The sequence below is a fragment of the Mesoplodon bidens genome (assembly GCF_964165515.1).
Source record: "Mesoplodon bidens genome assembly, chromosome: 2".
Classification (NCBI taxonomy): Eukaryota; Metazoa; Chordata; class Mammalia; order Artiodactyla; family Ziphiidae; genus Mesoplodon; species Mesoplodon bidens.
This window is the reverse complement of record NC_138177.1, coordinates 29855496-29877771: the sequence shown is the minus strand read 5'-3', so window position 1 is coordinate 29877771 and position 22276 is coordinate 29855496. Positions and strand designations below refer to the sequence as shown.

At 38.7% G+C, this 22276-nt stretch overlaps 1 protein-coding gene across 12 annotated transcripts in view; it reads right to left on the bottom strand.

Moving 5' to 3' along the window:
- Window positions 1-6263: 6263 nt before the first annotated feature.
- PRRC2C (proline rich coiled-coil 2C) overlaps window positions 6264-22276 on the bottom strand; it is a 95780-nt gene continuing 79767 nt past the window's right edge. For 5 of the 12 annotated variants that reach the window (XM_081224022.1, XM_081224025.1, XM_081224018.1 and 2 more), the window contains 10 exons: window positions 20462-20665; window positions 17877-17989; window positions 17491-17627; window positions 13899-14130; window positions 13556-13678; window positions 12238-12456; window positions 11795-11898; window positions 11281-11407; window positions 10205-10441; window positions 6264-8173 (listed from right to left, as the gene is read on the bottom strand). In XM_081224022.1, coding sequence (XP_081080148.1) covers window positions 7916-8173; window positions 10205-10441; window positions 11281-11407; window positions 11795-11898; window positions 12238-12456; window positions 13556-13678; window positions 13899-14130; window positions 17491-17627; window positions 17877-17989; window positions 20462-20665 — 1754 coding nt within the window. In that variant the 3' untranslated portion in view covers window positions 6264-7915. Of the gene's footprint in view, window positions 8174-8623; window positions 8677-10204; window positions 10442-11280; window positions 11408-11794; window positions 11899-12237; window positions 12457-13555; window positions 13679-13898; window positions 14131-17490; window positions 17628-17876; window positions 17990-20461; window positions 20666-22276 lie in introns of all 12 variants that reach the window. The other 7 variants (XM_081224024.1, XM_081224026.1, XM_081224028.1 and 4 more) reach the window with 6 other exon arrangements.

Here is a 22276-nt window from a genome sequence, read left to right as displayed (position 1 = left end):
TCTTTTCATTCTTTTTTCTTTATTCTGTTCAGTGGCAATGATTCCCACTACTCTGTCTTCCAGCTCACTGATCAGTTCTTATGCTTCATTTAGTCTACTATTGATTCCTTGCAGTGTATTTTCCATTTCGGTTATTGTATTCTTCAATTGTTTTTTTGTGCTTTATATTTTCTAATTCTTTGTTAAAAACTTTAATTTCTCACTCTGTGAATCCATTCTTCTCCTGAGTTCTTTGATCATCTTAACGATCATTGCTCTCAACTCTTTCTCAGGTGGATTACTTACCTCCACATCACTTAGTTCTTCTTCTAGGGTTTATCTCGTTCCTTCATCTGAAACATATTCCGCTGTCACTTCATTTTGTCTAAATTGCTATTCGTATTTTTATGTATGCGGTAGGTTAGTTACATTTCTCGACTTTGGAGAAGTGGCCCTCTGTAGGGGACATTCTATGTGTCCCAGCAGTGAATTCCCTTATCATCACCCAAGGGCCAAGGGCCGGGTGGTCCCAGGGTAGGGTCTGGCCTGCGTTTGCTGACTCTGTCTGCAGGCCGCAGAACTGTAGTTTTCTTGCTTCTGTTTGTCCCCTGGTGGGTGGGGCTGGTCTAGAGGCTTGTGCAGGCTTCCTGGTGGGAGGCGCCTCTGTCTGCCTCTTGGTGGATGGTGCTGGGTCTTGGCCTTCTAGAGATGGTGGGCAGAGCCATGTCTAGGGACGTGTGTAGAGGTGGCTGTGCTCAGGATGGCTTTAGGCAGCATGTCTGCTGACGGATGGGGCCGTGTTCCTGCCCTGATGGTTGTTTGGCCTGAGGCATCCCAACACTGAAGCCTACAGGCTGTTGGGTGGGGCCAGGTCTTGGTTCCAAAATGTCAGCCTCCAGGAGAGCTCACACGGATGAATCCTCCCTGATACGTCTGCCACCAGTGTCTATGTCCCCAGGGTGAGCCACAGCTGCCCCCCGCCTCCCCAAGAGACACTCCAAGACCAACAGGTAGGTCCAACCTAGGTTCCTATTGAATTATTGCTTTCGCCCTTGGTCCCAGTGCATGTGAGAGTTTATGTGCACCCTTTTAAGAGTGAAGTCTTTATTTCCCACAATCCTATGGAGCTCCTGCAATCAAGCCCTGCTGGCCTTCAAATCCAAATACTCTGGAGGCTCCTCTTCCCAGTGCCAGACTCCTGGGCTGGGGAGCCTGATGTGGGGCTCAGAACTCTCCCTCCTGTGAGAGAACCTCTGTAATATAATTATTCTCCAGTTTGTGGGTCACCTACCTTGGGGGTATGGATTTGATTGTATTGTCAGTCTGCCTCTCCTACTGGTCTCCTTGTGGTTCCTTCTTTGTCTTTAGTTGTAGAAGATCTTTTCTGGAAGGTTTTAGTCTTTTTCAATGATGGTCATTCTGCAGACTGTTGTGATTTTGGTCTGCTCGTGAGAGGAGGTGAACTTAGGGTCCTTCTACTCTGCCATCTTCGCAGCTCTTCTATAATTTATCTAGTTCTGGAGGCTGAGGTCAGGGTACCAGCGTGGTCAGGTAAGTGTCCTCTTCTGAGATGCAGACTTACTTTATGCTCACATAGTGGAAGGGCTAGAAATTCCAGTTTTCTGAAGAGCACAGATACTAGTTTAGATTAAGCTATGTGGATTTAGCAAGGCAATGAATCACTTTATTGCAACCTGCCAAACACCAGGCATAGTGTGTGTGGATATATGTGTGTATGTATATATATTTTATTTCATTTAATCAAAACCTTGTGAGGAAGACTGAATCATTCCCATGTTAGAGCTGGAGAAACAGACTTAAGAGTTGTGATTTTCTTAGTAACTTCAAGTCCAGTGCTTTCATAGCAGTGCAGCTGAGTAGTTAAGAGCTTGTGCTTTGAGAATCAGACTTCCTGGACCAAATCCTGGCTCCTACACTTACTGCATGTCCTTGGGCAAGTTATCTATGCCTCATTCTCCTCATGTATAAATGAGAATAAAAATACCTTTTAAGGGTATTGGGAGGCATCAGATGATACATGGTAATTAGGACAGTCCCTGGCACACTGGCTTTTTCTGTTTCCTACTTTTATGCAGACATAGCAGGAGGACTAAGGAAGAAGCTAGTTTTGGACACGTGTGGCCAGAGTGTGTTACTCTTTGTGTTACCACTTTTCCCTGTGTTCTCTGGTCAAAACGTACTTGGGAGAAGCCTTTGTACTACGGATGTGGATGAGAACTTAAGAGGGAGTATGAGCATGGTCTGGCACTAGTGGCTAGGTCCTGTCCCTTCAGTAACCTAAACCACCAGGGAAGTACCACTACTGTTTGGTCACTGTCTCTTAAACTGCGAGCTTCTTGGAGGGTGGAATCATGCCTTTGGCTTTAAACATTTAGGACCTAGCAAGGATGATGCTTCTCATGTGTTAGGTGCTGCACAAATGTTTCTGGAATAAATAGGAGTGCCCATGTGCCTTTCCCTATGGTTAAGAATAGGATTGCTTTATGTGGGAGGCCTACTTGGCCAGGAAGGTTAAAACAAAACTAAACTCAAGCACCTGAACTATGCCCTGATTCTGGGCTGCTGAGGAAAAAAAAGGTGGTAATGTCTATGAGTAATTGTTTTTCCCCCATAAGGCTTTAAGCTGGATATAAAATTCTGGTAACTGAGTTGTTTAAGAGGGAACTTTATAACATCCATTTCTATTCCCAGGTTATAGAAATTCAAGACCCAATCAACCCCCGCAATGGGTATCACTATCAGCTTCTGTGGGAAGTGTGGCTTTGCTCTTGGTACAATCGTCTTTTTGGCTTCTCATATTAGAGTTTGAGAGGGCAGCTCCTCTCTGGAATCAGTTAACCTTATTCATGTTAATGCTTGTGTTTTGTAGCAGATGAATCCCTTGGCCAACATTTTAAAGTAAAACTGCTTCAGCTGAACAGTATGTGTACTTCCAACTTGAAAACCACAACCCTAAGTTACTAAACCACGTATTGTTCCACACCTAAAAGTGTGAAATTAACTGAAATTGAACACTTCCAAATCTAACTCCAGGGGGCCAGAATACATCTGTCCATCCTTTTTCTGTCCCTCTACATCATCCTTGAACCTAAGACTTATTCATCTGGAACCTCAGGCCTGATTAATGAAATTTCCTCACTCTAATTCTCCACTGAATATTAACTCATTTAGGGGCTCCCTTTTCATCTCAGATGAACAAATTGTTGACTTCGCTTTTTTTGCTCAGAAACCAGTAAGACCAAAATTTACATACAATTCTACTACTTACTACTGTATCAAGAAATGGTGAGAAACAAGACCAGATTAGTATTACCTAAATACTTTTAGAAGGTTTTAATCATACTTAAAGTTAAGCAGTATGGATATATGGCAGGGGAAGGGAGAGACTGACTGGAAGACGGCTTGAGCTTGAGGGACCCAAGAAATAGAGGTCAGGTATCAGTGATGGCAACCTGAAAGACCTCAAGCTACCACTAGACTATGTTGAGGTAAGAACTGTCTTCTATATTCCCAGCACCTGACACATACGTAGCTGATACTTGACTCCTTGCCTAATTATAACAGAGCCTCATTGCTTGCTTAAACTCTCCAGTGCAAGAAAAATTTCCTTCTACTTTGGTATGATATTTCCCTGTCCAGGGAAATGTGTGTTTTTGACAATAATTCTTTGGAGTAATTCCATGTTGGAATATGGAGTTAAGTTGGTGAGTCTTACCCAAACTTTTTTAACCATTCCTAGATAACAGCCTACTAGCTATGGGCATTAGTCAATATGTGTTGTCTATATTGCTTGATATCTACCAATTTTCACTGTAAAAAATTCTTGTCAAATTAGGTGTGGAAAAGACTGACGGAAAGTATCTGTAAAAATTCGAAGAAATTCTGTATTCGCCGTATGTAAAAGACTCTAGCAGACATGTCAAAGGAATGGCATAGGCTTTGTCAAAAGGTTGGATGGAAAATAAATGTACACCTAAAAGCATGCAATTAAAGTATCCATATTTTCTGATTTCCCACTCTAAACAGCCCCCAGTTCAGAAAGATAGATCTGAGGGCTTCTATTAAGAATCTAAGTGATGCCATGTCACAGTCACCCTACCACAGAAATAAGCTTTTACCCATTATAACTCAAGAAAGGCTGAAAATCAATAGCACTCTTGGCTTAACATCTGTTGCCACCATCTTCTGGATATTCCAGGAAAACCAGTCACTAATTTGAGCACCAACAGCAGACCCAGCCCTACACCTGAGGGTGTGGAGACCAGCACATAGAGGAAGGAAAGGGGCCAAGGAACCAGTTCCCTTTGGCAACATAAAAGAAACATGCAAATGCTAAGATAGCCAGTGTAACATTAAGACATCTTTGTCTAGTTCTTTTGTTTCATTTCACAAGCAGAAATTTTATGGCTAAAATTTCTTAAAGCACCTAAAATAGAATTAAGATGCTTTTCACAAATAGGTCAACTGTGGTTAACTGCTGACTATGATTGGAATGGAAAAGTGAAAATACTGAAAATGCCAAGAAGCTATGAAATCTGATACAGTGGCAGCATAAAAAAAATCACTGATGGGGACTTCCCTTGGTGGTCCAATGGTTAAGAATCCGCCTTCCAACACAGGGGATGCGGGTTCAACCCCTGATCAGGGAACTAAGATCCCACATGCCACAGGGCAACTATGCCTGCACGCTGCAACTACTGAACCCGTGCACCACAACTACAGAGCCCATGTGCTCTTTAGCCCACGTGCCACAACTAGAGAGAAGCCCACGTGCTGCAACTAAGAGACCAGACGCAGCCAAAAAATAAATAATATTTAAAAATAAAATGGATTATTTGCCTTAAAAAAAAATCACCGATGACCTGTTAGAAAAGACATACCTCATACATTTAGGTTCTGACCATCTACTCTCAACTTTTTTAAACCTATGATATACTCTGATCCTACCGTCTACATCTTGCCCCCAACCAAGAGTATGTTGGAGATTTGCTTTCTGTAATTTATACTGTGAAAGCAAGTAAATTAAATGCCTTTTCAGACTATACTCACCTCATTCCCCAACACAGCCCCCGACCATTCTTCTATCATAGAGCACAATTGGTATTTACTAAGGACAAAACCATGCCCCTTCCCCCTTACCAGAAGGGCTGAAGGGGCAGAAGGTTATGTGACCAAGTCTACTGTCAACCACTAACTGCAATGTCTTCTGGGTTATTGTGTTCTATGTTGGAGAAGCCAGAGATAAGATTTATATGACCAAACTGCGGAGAAGCACTTATACAAATCTTTCATTGGCTATACTTTCGTTGTCATTTTTTCCACTGTAGATCCTAGCCAATAAAGGGCCTAAGGTATTAATGGTTTCAAATTAACACAACCAACTGAACAGCACATACTTGGTGGCTTGTAAGTGAAGACGGTGCAAACTATACAGCTGGTTGGTCACTCTGTAAGTCCTAAAAGTCCTAAAATTTAGGAGGACTGAACTTAAGGATGAGAATATGAAAGGAGAAGGCACATATGTGAAGTAGTGACTACAGCATTTTGGTAGAGGCTTGTGTTCCCAGCCTTCTCCATCATACCAAATTAGAGCACATTTAGAGAAAAACCTGAGACTGGAAAGCTTGGACATCAAGGTAGGGTTTATTAGTACTTGCATATTTTAAATGTTTAAGAATCACAGCATCTATGAGTAAAGAAGGCACACAGGTTATTAGTAACTGAATCTACTAGTTTTCCTAAAGCTGGGTCTGGAAGCCACGCATTCTGGATACAGGATTTTAGGCAATTGAAATCCCTCAGTACGTCACTTCATAAATTGAGTAAATGATAAAACAAACTCCCTTACTGTCTGCTTGTGTGGGTGATAATGGCTATGAATGTGCTAGCAAAAAAAAAAGAAAAATACAAATATAAGTACTGAGATCTATTTTGGGTCCTTCCATTTCCAGCCATAAGAATGGTGATTCTATTTTCTACATTCAGCACTTTGCATCATCAAGAAAGACTTCTCTTCTCCTCCTCCTTGACAGACTGCTTCCAACAGGAGTATGGCTACCTTGAGAACAGGAGCCATAAACATTATCCTCTAAAACAATCTTTACTTTGACTGAATAAGCTTTATAGTTTTTGAAAGTCCGAAATCAAGTTTTGGGATGATAATTTTTTTCCTAGAGCATAATGTAGTCTTGATCACTCTTTTTGGTATGTGATAAGCCTTCTTGCTTCAGATTTTAGGAATGGATAAGAAGCTCCAAGACTCATTATTTAGAGAATACTTTATTAGTTTCTGTAATCAAACCCATGTAGATAAGACCTTACATATTTAATACAGTGTGTTACCCCTGTACAAATGGAAAAATTTATGTTTAACGTTTCTAGACCAATATGGCTGTTGATTTCTGTACAATGCCAACCCAACACGGTACAACTGGGATACTTCTCCAAAGTTGACAGCACAGCTAAAGTTTCCAAAAATTCAAATTATATATATATGTATATATATATATATAGATTTATTTATTTATATAAAAAGACCAATAGCAGTATGTTATGCATCAATAGCAGCAACAGCTTTTCCAGGTTCTGCAGTCATCTGAACAAAATTATAGAGACATCCAGCGCACTCCATTAAAAAAAAAAAAAAGTAAAAAACAAAACCTCAGAAAACAGCAAATTCTGTTACTGTTGTGGTACCTGGCACCATTTTTTTTTAATTAGCTTCTCAATTATCATCTGGAAAGAAAACATTCTAGAATAACATCATTAAAAACAGGTCTGATAAAGCACGGTCACTACTACATATCATAAAGCAGGTACAAGATATTTTACATTCACAGAGGTATAATACAGTACTGTCCTACATCTATAATACTAGAGGATATAATGAAAAAGGCATTATTTGAGACTTGATTCTACTTTTCCAGCAGAGGGCCCAAAGGATGGTTATAACACAGCTCTGGTAGAGAAATGCACCTTCTTAGATAGGATTTCCTTTCTTTAGTGGCACAGTTCTAGGTACTCACTGATCTTCATGAACATCAGCTAAAAACCGTTTAAAAAATAAAAAAACCCTACTGGATTCATACAAATGACTGAGTAGAGGCAAGCAAGATTCAACCTAACTAGTATTTGACCAACTCTGTTGTGTCTGAACGGTAAGAGTTCCATGGAAGAAAGAAGACGCCAAGTAGCACATCAAACCTTTGGGCCACAACCAAAACACAGCATCTTTTCAAACAGAAGCAGTAGCCAAACACTGCCCACCTGGATATGTTCAAGGATGCTGACGTCAATATTTCATCATCTGCTCACTCATTCAGGAAGAAGGGGAGATCAGTTACTGTATTTTGATTGTGTTCAACTCAATCACCACGTTACAAAAATAGCAAGCTGCCATAATAAAAAATAAGGCTCCTCTATCCAGCACCAGTTATCTTCCGTTCTTCACCACCAAGCCTATAAATGCTATAACCATATCCAAAGAACATAACGGAGCAAAGAAACCACATCTGATGTCTTAGCTGGGATCATCGCATTGTCCAGGCTGAGCTATTCCTCTGTGATGTTACTGCCCTCACGTTTCTGGTGTTTCATCTAACCGTAAGGATTTTAGTTCTAAATTACGTGCACTCAAGGAATGTGTGCACGTATTCGTATATAAATTTGACTGAAGATGTATGGCCATCAACAGAGTGCATGTTATATAGTAGGTGCAAGCTGGCAAAGCCTCATTTTTACTGGTGCAGCAGCTGTGTGTCAGTGTAAATTGCTCCTATGTCCCTTGTGCACCTCCAAGCTCTGGACAGGATAATGTCAGAGACCATTTTACCCCTTTGGCTGCTGGCATTATCTGACTTCATCCTCCCTCTTTCCCCTCTCCCTTCCCCCAACCCCCTGCAACAGCCCACAGCCTTTAGGATTTTGTTTCTTCGGTTTTGATTGCCTGAGGTTTGATTGGTCCAGTTCTAACAGGTTTGGTGGCTATGGTGGGTGCAGGGGGTGGCTTTTCTTCTACTTTTTCCTGACAGACACCAGGAGGGTCGGTCAGTGTTTCAGGAGGTTTACTTGAATCACTGTCCACTTTCTGGGCTTTGCCTCCTATCTGTTTGTTCTGTTGCTGTTCAGAGAAGAACCGCTGCGTGGACTGAAGAACCTCTGCTCTCTGCTTTGCCTTAAAAAATGAGAAACAACAACTGAAAATGCTACAGTATTACCAAAGCTTGTCAATCAAGCTCAGTTCAAATTCTTTTACCAATCACAAATCAGTTTTCCCCATGTTGGTCTGGCCCCAAAGTACCTCACTGATCTTTTGGCTTTTAATGGATAGATTTCTTCCTATTTTTGAAAACATTCCATGTGATTTAAAAAAATAATAATAAAAAAATATAAAAAGAACAGGACCACCTCCCACCATCTTTTCAAAGTTTTCCCTTTTATAAAATAATAAAATAGAAATTGTTGTTGGCTTGTATCTTTTCTGGAACAAAGCTTATTGACATGAAATTTTATTTAGGGAGCCTGCTTGCAAATTTGAAAACATATATGTAATACTTAAAACTTCTAGTTATCAATATGTGGTCTATAATAAAATGAAAAGGAAGCACTTATATTGTGGCATTACCAACACCTAGGACCAAATGTCTTGTGGCTGAGTCCTCTTCCCACAGCTCTCTTCTGCAGGGGAAGAGCATCAGAAATTAGTAACTACAACTTTACTTGATCACTAAGTTCTGATAGCTCCTACCATATTCTGAGCTGGTAAAATAATTTCCTAGTTTTATTGACTCTGTGCCCCCACAGAATATACTTACGTCAATCTGTAAATTATACCACTGTATAACATACACAATTAAAACTAAAGTTTCTACACCTCTTGCATATAACAAAAGCCCTTCATGTTCTATAGGTAACCTGTACTATATTCAAAGATCTGAAGCAATTTTCATGAAATCTGTATCCTTCCCCAGCCCATTCATTACTAAGCTCTAATGTCATTTCCAACATGGGGATGTATGAAAATCAAGTGCCAAGAAGGCAAGAGAACTGGAAACCAAGGCCAAATGGTTTCCAAAGATTTCTACACATACTAGTATTTTTAATAGTTATGAATGGATGGAAATCCTAGGCACATAGCCTATTTAAAAGTGGATAACATTTAATAAGCATTTTACTGCAGGGAAGTCTTCAAATTTGATTACTCAGGATTAGAAACAAGGGATATCCACCCAGAAAGAAACTTTACTCAGTCAACCGAATTTTCTAACGGGATTGTCACAAACATGTTTCTAATTCAGAGTAAAGCGTTTACTATGGACATTTCCCATTTGAAAGCAGTAAGCTTTTCTTTGTTCTCGTCTGACCTGATATATAAAGTGACAAAATTGGCAAAATTATTAAGACCTCTGAAGTTAAGTCTAGAAACAGAAATAAACTGATTCAGCTAGCTGTACAGGCAGACAGGTAAGGTTTATGCTGTAAAAACTGTCCCCACACAGACTCCTAAAGACACCCTTCTGCATTAGCAAACCTCAAGTTTATCAGCGCCTTTTATCACGAAGGATCCCAAAGTGCTTTTTGAGTTCTTCATCTACAACTACACAATCTGTTGTGGAATATGGCTGCCTCAGGTGGCAGGCAAAAAAACGGGTATGAAACCAGTTTGAGAAGAAAACTGTACTTGGATGACTCATGAAGGAAGAAAAATCAAGATAGGTAACATGCCTCACCCATTCCAGAGTTTTCACATAACCATGATTTATATCTTGGGATGGGGGGAAGGGGGTGGGGTGGAAAGGGAGAAAAGAAAAAAAAGAAAATGGGGAAGCCTATAATAATTCATATTACTTATTTGCTCTTCCAAAAAATGTAGCAGCTAAACTTAGATCTCCCTCAAATATTTATTTTGTAAGCAATTCATTTGGCCACAGAGTTTAAAATGTTAACTTGTTTGCTGACTATAGCTGCAAAAAACAAAAAACAACAAAAACATTAAAAAAAAAAGAAAGAAAAAAGTGTGGGGGGGTAGGGAGAAAAAAAAGAAATTAAAAAAGGGGGGCGGGGTAGGATGAATAAAAGTAGTTAGTTTGGTTAAAAGTCTGCTAAGACAATGAATGCCTGGATATGCAGTTATGGGTCCAGAGGCATCTTAAGACATGGTTCAGAGACAGATTCTTGCTCTGTTGGCTGTTAACACTGTACTAACCTTCATGTCTTGTTCAGCCTTCAACGCAGCCTGGGCCTGATTACCTCTGACTCCAGATAGTGATCCACAAGGACCCCTGGCTACATGTGGCAAACGAGCATGGCTCATGAGGCCTGTGGTCAGCGGAGGAGGCATCTGACTGGCCAGTGCCATTGGTGGCCTCTGAACAGGCGCTGGGAAGGTGTTAGTATGTGGGGCTCTTACCAATGGAGGGACCAGGTTAGGCTGAGAGAGAATCTGAGTGAAAAAAACAAAACATACAACATTGAACTGTTAAAAAAAGAAAAAAATTGCCAACTAGACCAGGTTGGCTTATCCCAGAGTAAATCTGTGCCCATTCTGTCAGTGAAAGGAAGTGTATGGGTTTGTGCCATTCTATTACAAGGACCAAGAACAAATGGGCCATGCTTGGAGAATCTAACAGAAAAATTAGGCAAAGCATGCTATGGCACTTCAGCTGGTTCTAGCATTTCAGCTACAAATTCTGAAGGGGAGACAGAAAGGCTATTAATTAGGATATATTTTAAAAAAGACTGCAGAAAAGGCACATACCTATACCAAATATAATCTGAAGATAAATGAAAATAATACTAATTCAACAAATATATGAGAGTGCTTATTAACTTTAGTTAGTCCTTCCATATGATTAGCAAAGGGAAGCCAACATTTTTACACATACATTAGAACACCTTTTTGAATTTCCAGCTCAACTACATATAGTTATCTTAAAAAAACAAAAACCACCCCCCTCCACGCAACTTTAAAACTAGAAAACGTTAAGCACTGGGACCCTTCTCTGAAAAGTCATCTTCAAAAAGATAAAAGGATCAGGACTGAAATAAATGTTCAGAGCTGTGTGGGGAATCTTTTGACTATATTTCAATTGTCTGCTTTAGAACTATATGGTTACTTGTGTCTAGCTAAAAATTGTAGAGAATATATTTGAATGTCATAAATTTACTAAAAACTGTTTCTAAACTGGTTATAATACGGCAAGATTATAAAATCAGAGAATTAGCCAGATTAGCAATCACTTGCAAGTAAATAATACTCATTTCTCACTTATATCTGCCCACCTGGGGTGCAAACTGTGTAGGAAAAGGTTGTGTCATTCTCACAGTGGCAGGGGCTGACTGGAACTGCTTCTGATAGACAATGCTGTTCATTTTGCTGGACTGGCTGTTCGGACTTGTGGAAGTAGCCCTTGGAAAGAAGCCATCACTGGTCAGTACGGTAATGCCACATAAATGATGCTGTTAGATTTTTAGAGACATTGCTCTTGGTAGATTCATCATACTTGGTAGCTGAAAATTTACCAAGGTGAGTTACCAAACATTATGGTGGTAATGAGGAGACACTGGAGGTGCAGATGTGAGAAAGCACACTAGCTAGATTTTCCCTGGGTTAAAATTTTTTTTCTTAAAATAGAGTATAGCAAATACATTCTTAATAATTTAATAGCTTAACATTTTGGTAAAACTTCAGAATGTCTTATACTTACTATAGGAACAAGTGGCATTAAGTATCTAACAAACAAATGGTGCTCAGTTATTCGGATATTCTATAAGCAAATTTAAAGGCCCACTTTACCGGAAAGGACTAGACGTTGGTGTGGTGCTTCTACCGCTGATTGGAGGTGTGCCTGGTTTTATATCAATGCCACTTCCAAAGGCTTTTAGTTCCATTTCAGACATCTGAGAAAGAGCATAAAGTAAACTTAACATTTCTGCAATTCCATAAACTGAAGTGCTGTGTTTAGTATTCTATATATGATAACTTCATCTGGCAAAGTGCAAAGAACCTTAGTACAAAATTCCTCCACAAAATTTATGAATTCTTTGTTATTAGGTAAAAACCAGAGGGGACCAAACACATTAACAGAGAGTAGATAAAAAATAAGTATACTGAGTTTGACATTTCTTGGAGGGTGGTAAAAACGGATGCATTTTATTTTTATAGACTACACAGATGCATATATCTAAACTCATGGCCTTAAATCCTCAAAGAAACTGCGTAAATTTCTCTTCACTTACTTTTCCTGTGGTTGCGATCATGCTATGCTGTGTTCCAGCAGGGATTAAGCCCCTGAAAGGCTGGCTTACTTGTGCAGGACGACTCATGCTCTGGGCCTGTGCTTGTGGGGTGGTATGCTGTAATGGGGGCTGAAGAGTCTGAGGCAAAGCAATTAAAGGCTGCCCAGTGGATCCAAAATTAGGCAAGGAAAGCTGGGAGGCTGGTAAAGGTACTGTAACCTAGAAAATAAGCAAACAGAAACTGTAACAATTTGCTTAGACCTGTTGTATATCCCTTTTACTATATATTATACATGACTCTTCAAATACTTTTGAGTAAGGTTTTAAACAGAATACTTCAATCTATTACTATATTGCACATATAAATATTTTGTTTAGTGACTATCTCCATTCTTTTATTAAATGTGCAACAATAAAACAGATTAGCAGTAGAGAAACTATACATATAAAATAATTATGACTATCTTTGAATTAACCCATAGTACATGCCTAATAACCACAAAATACAATAAAATTATGAATATACAATTTAAGAAAGCAGTTACAACTTTCATTTTTATAATAGACATTTTTATACTGTTTTCAGGTGTGGTCTAAATGAGCTTTGACAAAAAAACAGTGTTTCAGTTCTCATACAAATAATATTTAACTTGAACGTCAATATGGTGATATTTTTTGAATTCTCACCCCCTAAAATACCCACCAAAAAGTTATGAGAAAATGACTAATGACTTGCCTCTCTCCTCCAGCCCTCCACCAACTTTCAAAGAGTAAGCTGATTAATGACATTGCCAGAAGAGATAGTTTCATAAAAATATACATTTTTCACTGAAAATTATTATTACATTCATATACTTCAGAAATGTGTTTGTCATTTTTACTCTGTCATAACTCTGCCACACAGTCCTATGTATTATATTAACCGGTGTGGTGGTCTTCAGGGTCTTCCTTCACCTCTAGCACGAATGGGTAAAGCATTTATCCCACTTACATGTAACTGCATATCCTGGACAATGGTTTTCAAACTTTTACATTTGTGGAATCTTTTGTTAAAATAAATGATCACACAGAAATCCATTTTAAAAAGAGGTAAAAAGCATAATGGATTGAAGTGGGGGTGAGAAGAGGGGTGGTATAGGACTGAAACATGTCCCACTACTAGTGGACCCCATGGAATTCCGAGACACCTCAGAGAGAAGTCTGAAACCACTGCACCACCTCCCCATCTTAGTTCTATTTAAATTCCCCAACAATAACAAAAGCAACAGCAACAGCAGCAACAACAACAATAATAGTAAAGAAAATTGAGGAAATTTACCATGCCATAGTTTACCTGCTGGAGAGCACTTGGTGACTGGGCAGTGTTATAAAAATTTGTCTGACCAGGCTGTTGTACTTGTCCAGAATAAAGATTTGAAGCCTGGGTAAGATTCGCTCTAGCCTAGAAAATATTTTGTAAGAAGTAAGATTGAAATATTTTTCAATTCAGATATCAAGATCATGACTTCAAAGTAATCTCTAAGAATTTTAGCATTAGATAGAAAGGAAGATCTTGTTTTTTCCACTGTGTCATTTAACATTTTTTCTTTCAAAACTGTTTTCTTAAATAATTTGCTGCATAGGAATACAAAGACAGACCATGATTCTAGCTCCTGCCTTACCTGGAGAAGATGTGTATCAATCAGTTGGGAACCCCCTAGTCCTGATGCCTGGCCCAGCTGATGTTCATACAGTATAGGAATAGGCTGAGTATTTGAAGTTTGCTGAAACGCAAGACCCGACTGTGCCTTGGCAAGTTCCTGGTGTTGGACAGCTGGGAAGTTGTGGATGGCAGTACCAGAAAGTACCACTGATGGCTGGGATAGACTGCTTTGCATGAAGGCTGGCTGAGATCTACAGAAGTATTAAAGAGAAAAGGCTTGTGTTAGAAGTTAATTCTATCTGGAATCTTAAGAATGAGTATCTCAAATGACCAAATACTCTAATCAGCACAATTAAAGAGGCAGAGTGTGTCTAAAGCACTTGTTTCAAGATTTAGAGCCCTGTATACAGCAAAGTTCCCCATGTAAAAGTTCTGGGAAAAGGCTTGCTCTTCCTGAGGAAATGGTAAGATTTCCTTCTCTGTAACAATGAGAATAATTCTCTTTTCATGTGTTCATTAGCCAGCTCAGAACCAAATCTGCTGTTTTTCTCTTTGGTATTGACATTCTATTCAAATTTATAGCACCAACAGCTCTGACTTCCGTTATTTGTATTTCATTGCTTCCACATATATGTGTGTGTATATACATACATACATATACATGTATATATATTTTTCCTCTAAGAGGTCTCAAGACCTCTATGGAATGAAGCAGAGTAGTAGTTAGCAACAGGATTACCCACAAAATTTTGTTTTGTTAATTGAGGTATAAGGGACTTATAACATTACACTAGTTTCGGGTGTACAATATAATGATTTGGTATTTGTAAATATGCAAAATGATCACCACAATGAGTCTAGTTAACATCTGTCACCACACAGTTACACATTTTTTTTTTCCTTGTGATGAGAACTTTTTAAGATCTATTGTCTTAGCAATGTTCAGATATGCAACACAGTATTATGGTCAAAGGGTATAAACCTCCCATTATAAAATAAGTCATGGGGATGTAATGTACAGCATGGTGACTATAGGTAATAATACTGTACTGCACATTTGAAAGGTTAAAAAAAAAAATACAATGCTGAAATCTAACCTCAGACTGCCCTATTATTTCTGGGATGGAGGTGTCCAATCTTTACACGTGACAGGAACAAAACCCATTAAGCAGGAGCACTAGTCTAGGGTCACAAGTAATCTTTACAATGTCCACTTATAATCTGTTTCAAATATAAAATGTAAAACATAAGCATACTGTTAAAACTACCCCGGTCCTGGCAGAAATTAATTCAAGGATTCCCTGTTAGTAAACACTATGCTAGTTAGGTTCAGAACAAGAAACAGCAGAATGATGCGGTAGGGATACAAACAACTACTTTCAAAGTTGAAACTGGTGCCTTCCAAGTAGCCATTTGCCACAATTACATATACAGCTTATATTTCTATTGAACAGGTCTGGTCTTAAAAAGTACATCTTCCAAGGCAATTGCAATGCTAATCCGTCTCCCATGGCTACGGAAGACATGACTAATTAATTACTAAACTCTTTTTAACAGCTGAAAAGTTGCAAACTTTTCAACAATGTTTCAAACAGCCAGTACCAATTAAAAGGAGATTAGTTTTGAAATTATTTGCTATTTCTAAATCTACTGAAGTTTTAAAATTTTAATTTTTACCACAAATTTCAAGATAACCTCAAATTTAATAACATGAAAGAGACTGCCTATAATTCCAGTTGGGGTAAATAATTTTACTTGTAGTGAGAGAGAATTTCTTGGAATAACCAAACCAAACTGTCATACTGCCATTACTCTGGTATGACAGAGTAATACCAGAAAATAAAACATACTATGTAATTATACAGAGGTACTAAATTCTACTGAATAATCTTTAATAAAAAACGAAAGTGAGATCCACATTTATTAAGTTTACTAACAACTCTGTTCCTTTGAGAAAGTTTGATTAGCTGAGCCTAGCTTCTTTAGGAGTAAAACATGATCTGAAAGAAATGAGCTGTATCAATTGATGCCAAGTTTAATCTATAAAGTACGGAAATTCTACCTAAAACACTTAAAAAGCAAATTTCTAAAAGGAAATGCCTAGTTTTGCAAACTTCTTTACAGTAAATATCCTAAAAGGATTTTTTTTCTTTTTTTTTTTTTTAATATTTACTTACTTATATATTTATTTGGTTGCACCAGGTCTTAGTTTCCGAAGGCGGGCTCCTTATTTGTGGCTCACGGGCTCCTTAGTTGTGTCATGTGAACTCTTAGTTGCAGCATGCATGTGGGATCTAGCTCCCTGACCAGGGATCGAACCCAGACCCCTGCATTGGGAGCGTGGAGTCTTATCCACTGCACCACCAGGGAAGTCCCTTATTTTTCTTTTTGATGGTTTAGGGCCATTACCATAAGTATCAGTGACAGGTATACCATGATGATGACTGAGTTATGCCATGATCACTGCTGTCATTCAACTCTTACCCCACCCTTCCACTCTCATTAAGTTGGAGATGAGAGACACCTGGGTTAAATCCAGGCTCTGCCACTTATTTGCAGTGTAACATTAGGATAAAATACCAAAGAACCCAAAAACAAACCAAAGAAACCCCCCACAACTCCTTCGAATGTCAAAGGGGATGACTTAATCTACCTTATATGGTTTTGTGAAAACTAAATAAGTTAGTGTATGTAAAGGGCTGAATAATTATCTTATAAAGAATTCAATAAAGATCAGTTTTCATTACTTGCTTAAACTGCAAAGATAACTTACAGTAGTGAATCTTTCAAAAGAATGGTTTTTTCTACACTACAGAGCATCACCACTCATCACCACTACTTCTATTCTTTGTTTGACACTCTACTCTCTCGCTTTTATTATATTTCACCCTGGCCTCTGCCCCCTTACATACTGTAATGTCATCTGCCATGCCTCAGCTCTTACACAGAGCAGGTCTGGATTTAGAGTTGTTAGCAGCGAGATGGCACTCAAACTTTCAGGTCTTTTAGCAGCTATTTTCTGTGATTTCTAATTGTTATAGGACTGCTGTTAGCCTCTTCTTCAAGACGCTTTGACGCTTCACTTTGTTCAATAAAGACTGACAGAAATTACCAGAGGCTGAAGTTCATGACACATACTCAACACAATTATTTAATGTAGTTTATAAGAGGGTCATCGCGTTTTGGAGGGGAAGGAGGGAGTAGAAAGGATATGGCAAGAAGGCTCAGCAATTACATTGTTTCCAACATCACATACATTATTTTATTTTATTTTATTTATTTTTTTCCAAAGAAATTGCAGTAATTAATTGCACTTCACTACCTTTTTCCTTATAGTTGCTTAGCTCTTCTAGAGCATATTTTGTAAAACTATTAAATGTCTTTAGCATAATATTCTTCTACTTTTTTTTTTTTTTTGCGGTACACAGGCGCCTCACTGCTGTGGCCTCACCCGTTGCGGAGCACAGGCTCCAGACGCGCAGGACCAGTGGCCATGGCTCACAGGCCCAGCTGCTCCGCGGCACGAACCTGTGTCCCCCGCAACGGCAGGCGGACCCTCAACCACTGCGCCACCAGGGAAGCCCCCACATACATAATTTTAAAGCTTTTACCTATATGGTTGAAGTGAAGAACTGAATAGTTCCTGAGCCTGGGAAACAGCAGGTCCAGCACCCAAACTTAGCTGGGCTTGATGCTGCCCTTGCAGTGGTGCATAAATAGGGATTGGAATCTGCTGAACTGAAGTTGGCTGCAATGCAATGAAAAAACAATATATGAAGACCATATACACAAATGACAACACCTGGAAAATAAAAATTTGAGATACGAAACAAAAGATTAATGCTATGTATCAGTTCCTTTTTAAAACAAAACCAAATGTAAACATCTAAAATTTCTTTTCAATCCATTGCTAGTTCTACATTGAGCCCCCAAATACTATCACACCACAAAAATGCAAAGAAACAAATACAGAATGGAAGCAGCCTGTGATACTTACCTGAGAGAGACCTGGTTGGAAGCCTTGTTGCTGAGCCAAGGATGGTGGAGCCAATCGTGCATGTTGGGTATTGAATAAATGACTTGTGTCCATATAGAAAGCTGGGATTTGAGCTACAGATTGGCAGGAAAAACAAGCAGCAATGAGTGTCTAAACTTCAGAATTTTCCAAACATTAACAGAAAACCCAAAAAGCAGATTTCAAATAAAGTGAGCCCTCTGAAAATTAATTCAGCCAAGGAAAAACTAGAAATGTGAAAAGAAACAAATGCAAAAAGATGTAAAACTTCTTTCAGACAGGTGGATGCAAAATTAAAACAATGAAACTCTAGAACTTGTGAAGGCAGACGAAAATAGACACTCTCATACACTGCCGCCACTGGAGAATAAACTAGTAAAATTTTACATAATCCACTAAAATTGAAAATGAACCTACCTGTTTACCAGCAAATCCACTCCAACTTTAAATCTACCAACTAGAATTTAGCAAAATATTTCAAAAGAATTGACATTTAATAACTGAAAGAATTTGGTATAGATTCTTTTTTTTTTTTTTTTTTTTTTTTTTTTTTTTTTTTTTTTTTTTTTTTTTTTTTAAAGAAGATGTTGGGGGTAGGAGTTTTTATTAATTAATTAATTATTTTTGCTGTGTTGCGTCTTCATTTCTGTGTGAGGGCTTTCTCTAGTTGTGGCAAGCGGGGGCCACTCTTCATCGCGGTGCGCGGGCCTCTCACTATCGCGGCCTCTTGTTGCGGAGCACAGGCTCCAGACGCGCAGGCTCAGTAGTCGTGGCTCACGGGCCTAGTTGCTCCGCGGCATGTGGGATCCTCCCAGACCAGGGCTCGAACCCGTGTCCCCTGCATTAGCAGGCAGATTCTCAACCACTGCGCCACCAGGGAAGCCCGGTATAGATTCTTAACAGATTTCTTCTCTATGTTTATACTCACTACTTTGTATTATGCTGTTTCTATATAATAGTATGTTTGGGAGAACTTCCCACGTTTTTAATTTATTATCATTATAAACAATACTGCAATGAATGAACACCCTGATACATATATCTCTGATTAATAAGTAGGTTTACCTGTGCAATAAGATTCCCAACTATGAAACTGCTACTACAGTGACTATGTACACATAAAATATTCTGAGATACTTTTCTAAAAGAATTCTGCCAATTTATATGCTCACTAGCAATGTACTTTTGTTTTGTTTTTTTGCGGTATGTGGGCCTCTCACTGTTGTGGCCTCTCCCGTTGCGGAGCACAGGCTCCGAACGCGCAGGCTCAGCGGCCATGGCTCACAGGCCCAGCTGCTCCGCGGCATGCAGGATCTTCCCAGACCAGGGCACAAACCCGTGTCCCCTGCATCGGCAGGCGGACTCTCAACCACTGCGCCACCAGGGAAGCCCAGCAATGTACTTTTAAAAGCCTATTAATAATACCTGTGGATCCTTATCTATAGTGGGTATTAAATATGCTGGGTATTATCAATCTTCCTAATAGTTCCCACATGGAAAGACAAAAAATAGCCTCACTGTCCTTTTACTTTGAATTTAAATCATTAGTGAGCTTGAATATTTTTCAAATGCTTATTTACTATTTAACTCAGATTAACATTGTGACATTTAGTAGGACAAGTTACCCCCTGCCAATAAATAATTTTTTCTCTTCTTTGTTGTTCTCAGGTTTATTCTTCCTCATGAACTTTATCATCAATTTGTCAGGTTTCAGATAACAAACTCCGGTTATCTGTAGAGGGTTGGTTCTAGGACCACCCCCCAGATACCAAAACCTGCAAATGTAAAATGGGGTATACCATTTGCATATAACCTAAGCACATCCTCTCATATACTTTATTTATTTTTTAATTATTTCCAATTTGTTTATTTATTTTTGGCTGCATTGGGTCTCTGTTGCTGCACGCAGGCTTTCTCTAGTTGCAGCGAGCAGGGGCTACTCTTCATTGCGGTGCGTGGGCTTCTCTCATTGCAGTGGCTTCTCTTGTTGAGGAGCACGGGTTCTAGGCACACAGGCTCTAGAGCACAGGCTCAGTAGTTGTGGCACACGGGCTTAGTTATTCCGCGGCATGTGGGATCTTCCTGGACCAGGGCTCAAACCCATGTCCCCTGCATTGGCAGGCAGATTCTTAACCACTGCGCCACCAGGGAAGTCCCCTCTCATATACTTTAAATCATCTCTAGATTACTTATAATACCTAATACAATGTAAATGCTACGTAAATAGTTACCTGTGGGCAGAAAATACAAGTTTTGTTTTTTAGAACTTTGTGAACATTTTTTTCAAATTAGTTTCAATCCACAGTTGGTTAAATCGTAGACTCGGAATCCATGGATATAGACTGTACTGGACACTAATATGTATACTATATTTGTAACATACGTGTAAGAAATAATTGCCACGAACCCCAGAATGCTTGTCAAGGAGAGAGAGCATTCAATTCTATGAGGAAATAAATTTGCAAAGCAGATCAAAAAATATTTAAACTTGAAAGGTAAGGGAAGAGAGAAAAAAAAAGCATTAAAATGTCTTCATTTTCTAAATTCCTTATATTCAAACATCTTACCTGCTGCAGACTGAGACACATAGACTTGTGGACTCTGTTGCTGCTGGGCAATAAGGGAAGGCATACAGCTTAACTGCGAAAAATGACTTGCAGAAGGCAGGCTGCTTGTCTGTAATTGTTGGGGTTTCACTTTACAAATATTAGGAGGGTCTGACGTGGTTGTAGATTTTGTACTTAAAGAAGAGGTAGTATATGTACCAGCTCCTACATTCGGGAGAGGGATAAAATAAGGGTGAAATGTAGCATATTTTAAAGTACCACTGTTGTTCACAGTAAACTCAAGCACCAACCAGAAACTGGAAAATTAGTATTTATGCCCACTGTGTACTTATTAGGTGCTTATATACGGTACCTCAGACCAAAAGTGGATATGAGGGGGCTTGTAAAAGGAAGACACATTTATCAGATGCAAATAAGACTATAAAATCTAGAGAAATATAAATAGAAAATTAAAATGAAGAGAAAATTTAAAAATAAACTCACAAAATAAGGAGGCTGAGAGCCTACAACATTGTTACAGTTTAGCCTCAAACTATTATTTAGTTTTTTAATCATCACAAAGGATAACCAAGAGCTTCATTCATTTATGGTGAGGCACAAATATTAGCACATAAATGGGCCTTGAGAGATCACAATTGCTCCTAAAAAGTCACATAAACTTAAGGTTAGATTTTTTTTCCTCTTTCTGGCAAAATACCTTAAGGATAATCTTTAGAACTTCACTTATTTATAAATAAACATTTGAACATCTATTAAAGGCCAGGCATAGACATAAAAACACAGAAGGATAAAGTACCTTAAGAATAATTATTAATATAAAAATTTAATGTAAATTGCTCCTAAAAAGTCATATAAACTTAAGACTATTCCTCTCTCTCCTTGTATATATACCAGCAAAAACTGGTATTTAGTAATACGTTAAAAACAAGACAAACTATGAATAATACTAGAGCAAATGACAATATAGGTATCTGATTCAAAAGTGTGATGTAGTAGTTATTATTATTTTCAGATATCAAATGATGTTCTAAGAGAGGACCAAGACTGAGGTACCTCTGTTCTTGCACTTGAATCTCTACCAGTAGGGTGACTAGCCAAGAAGGTCCTTGTTAAAAATTTATCCTAGTTGAGGGGAATGTGGGGAAACTAGACCCAGAGGAAAGGAAGTAGTTGGGTTCCAAAGAAAGAACTAGGAACCTCCCTAGTCCCTTTATTTCCTAATCTTCCTACCATACTCTCCTCCTGGTTCCTTTATAGCCTCACCCCCTATCCACCCAAGCAGTCTGGGGCCCAAGCTGCTAAGCATAATGAAGATGCCTTGGAAATGGGTGATGGGGAGTGCCTGAAACGGTTTAAAGAGGGAAGAAGTACAGTGGGAATACTCTCTTTGATTTGAATATCTGGGCTTGTCTTAATACATATATCTGATTCCAGATATTTGTACAAAATAACTATAGTACAACCTCAGTCCTTTTGGTGCTTGAAAGTAGCATAGAAAGCCAGAATACTGAAAATCATTACTGCATTCATTAAATGAGAACTAGCCAAAGCAAGTAAATTCTGTGCTGTATATATTTTACATGTATTGGAAAGGAGTTTCTGACTGTTTTGGAAACATTAGAGAGTATTAGGAAAGCTTAAAACGAATTTCTATTTTCAGTAGAAGAAACATGTTTATACATACGGTAAAAGGGTATACCTTCTTAGAGTCAAATATTTCAGAGACATCTCTGGTTCTTTAAGAATGATAAAGCCCCATATGAGATATAGTTCAATGAAAGGATTACACACTAGTGAAACATTTAAGAAAGAAAA